Source organism: Nicotiana sylvestris, chromosome 6 (genome assembly GCF_000393655.2).
Source record: "Nicotiana sylvestris chromosome 6, ASM39365v2, whole genome shotgun sequence".
NCBI lineage: Eukaryota > Viridiplantae > Streptophyta > Magnoliopsida > Solanales > Solanaceae > Nicotiana > Nicotiana sylvestris.
In genome coordinates this window covers 84,220,218-84,221,764 of record NC_091062.1, presented here as the reverse complement: position 1 = coordinate 84,221,764, position 1,547 = coordinate 84,220,218, and the positions used below count along the sequence as shown (strand labels likewise).

General features: G+C 48.4%; 1 protein-coding gene across 1 annotated transcript; it reads left to right on the top strand.

Moving 5' to 3' along the window:
* The first annotated feature begins 252 nt into the window (after positions 1 to 252).
* Positions 253 to 1,173, top strand: LOC138870867 (uncharacterized). The gene has a single exon (XM_070148707.1). It carries the CDS (start codon positions 253 to 255, stop codon positions 1,171 to 1,173), a length of 921 nt encoding a protein of 306 aa, XP_070004808.1.
* The last annotated feature ends 374 nt before the right edge of the window (positions 1,174 to 1,547 follow it).

Here is a 1,547-nt window from a genome sequence, read left to right as displayed (position 1 = left end):
CTTGAAAGATCAAGTAATAACGGGTCCATAGCCGACCCTGCCATAGTAAAGATGCTCGAGGACCTCACCATAAGGATTGAATCGGGTGAGAAAATGATTGCAGCCAATGATAAAAAGGTCGACACCTACAACTCTAGAGTCGATCAGATCCCGATTGTTCCCCCAATCCTCAAGGGATTGGATTCGAAAAAGTTCATATAGAGGCCGTTCTCCGAGGAAGCGGCCCCGAAGCCCATTACAAAGAAGTTCAGAATGCCAGAACTCCCTAAGTACAATGGTACCATAGACCCTAATGAACACGTTACCTCCTACACGTGCGCGGTGAAGGGCAACGACATAAAGAACGATGAGATCGAGTCAGCCCTGCTGAAGAAATTTGGAGAAACGCTCTCGAAAGGGGCCACAATGTGGTACCACAACCTGGCTCCCAACTCCGTAGATTCGTTCGCCATGCTACCAGACTCCTTCATAAGGGCGCACGCCGGCGCCATCAAGGTAGCAACAAGGAAGTCCGACATATTCAAGATTAAGAAAAGGGAGAACAAAATGCTGCGAGAATTCGTGTCTTGTTTTCAGATAGAACGAATGGAGCTCCCCCCGGTCTCCGACGACTGGGCAGTGCAGGCCTTTACTCAAGGACTTAATGAGCGAAGCTCGGTGGCATCAAGGCGGCTGAAAGAGAATCTGATCGAGTATCCCGCTGCAACCTGGTTAGATGTCCACAACCGATACCAGTCAAAGATCAGGGCCGAGGAAGACCAATTGGGAGCCCCTTTGGGCTTAGTATACTCGAGCAGGCTCTTGGCAAAGGAGTCAAGATCGAATAAAGAAAGGTACCAGTCATACACCGATGATAGGAGCAACGCTCCAAATCGCAATCTGCCCTGTAACAGCCGATTATTAAACCAAGGACAGAACCCTCGGGGACCTCTCAATAGGGGTGTCTTTGACGGGTACGTAGGGCCAACAGGGGCACCCCGCCTATCAGAGTATAGCTTCAACATCGATGTGTCAGACATCGTGTTCGCCATTAGCAAAATCAGAGACGCCAGATGGCCCAGACCAATACATTCGGATCCTTCCCACAGTAACTACAATTTGATTTGTGAGTTTCACAACTCGTACGGGCACCGAACCGAAGATTGCAGGCAACTCCGAGAGGAAGTGGCCTGATTGCTCGATAACGGGCACATTCAGGAATTTCTCAGCAAACGATCTAAAAATCAATCGCGAGAAAGAGAAATAGACAAAAGGAACAAAGTAGATGAGCCCTAACACGTCATCCACATGATTTTTTGATGGTCGCCCCAGACGCATTCAAATAAAGGACCACTTAGCAACCGCAGAATAAAGCTCCAGAACTCGAGAAGCGCCATCTCCACCAAGGTATAATCGCACATCCCTCTTTTCATCTTCTACTTCATGATAACTCTTGCGCAGGTTCACGACCAAAGTAATCAGAACGACACTCCAGCTCGAAGATCCTGAGGCTTTAAAGCGTACGTTGCACTCTTTTCCTTTGATCGGTTTTTTATCCTGGAACAAGT

Bases quoted from the DNA above. Each gene is read 5' to 3' on its own strand.
- LOC138870867 (XM_070148707.1), top strand. From the start codon at position 253: ATGCCAGAACTCCCTAAGTACAATGGTACCATAGACCCTAATGAACAC.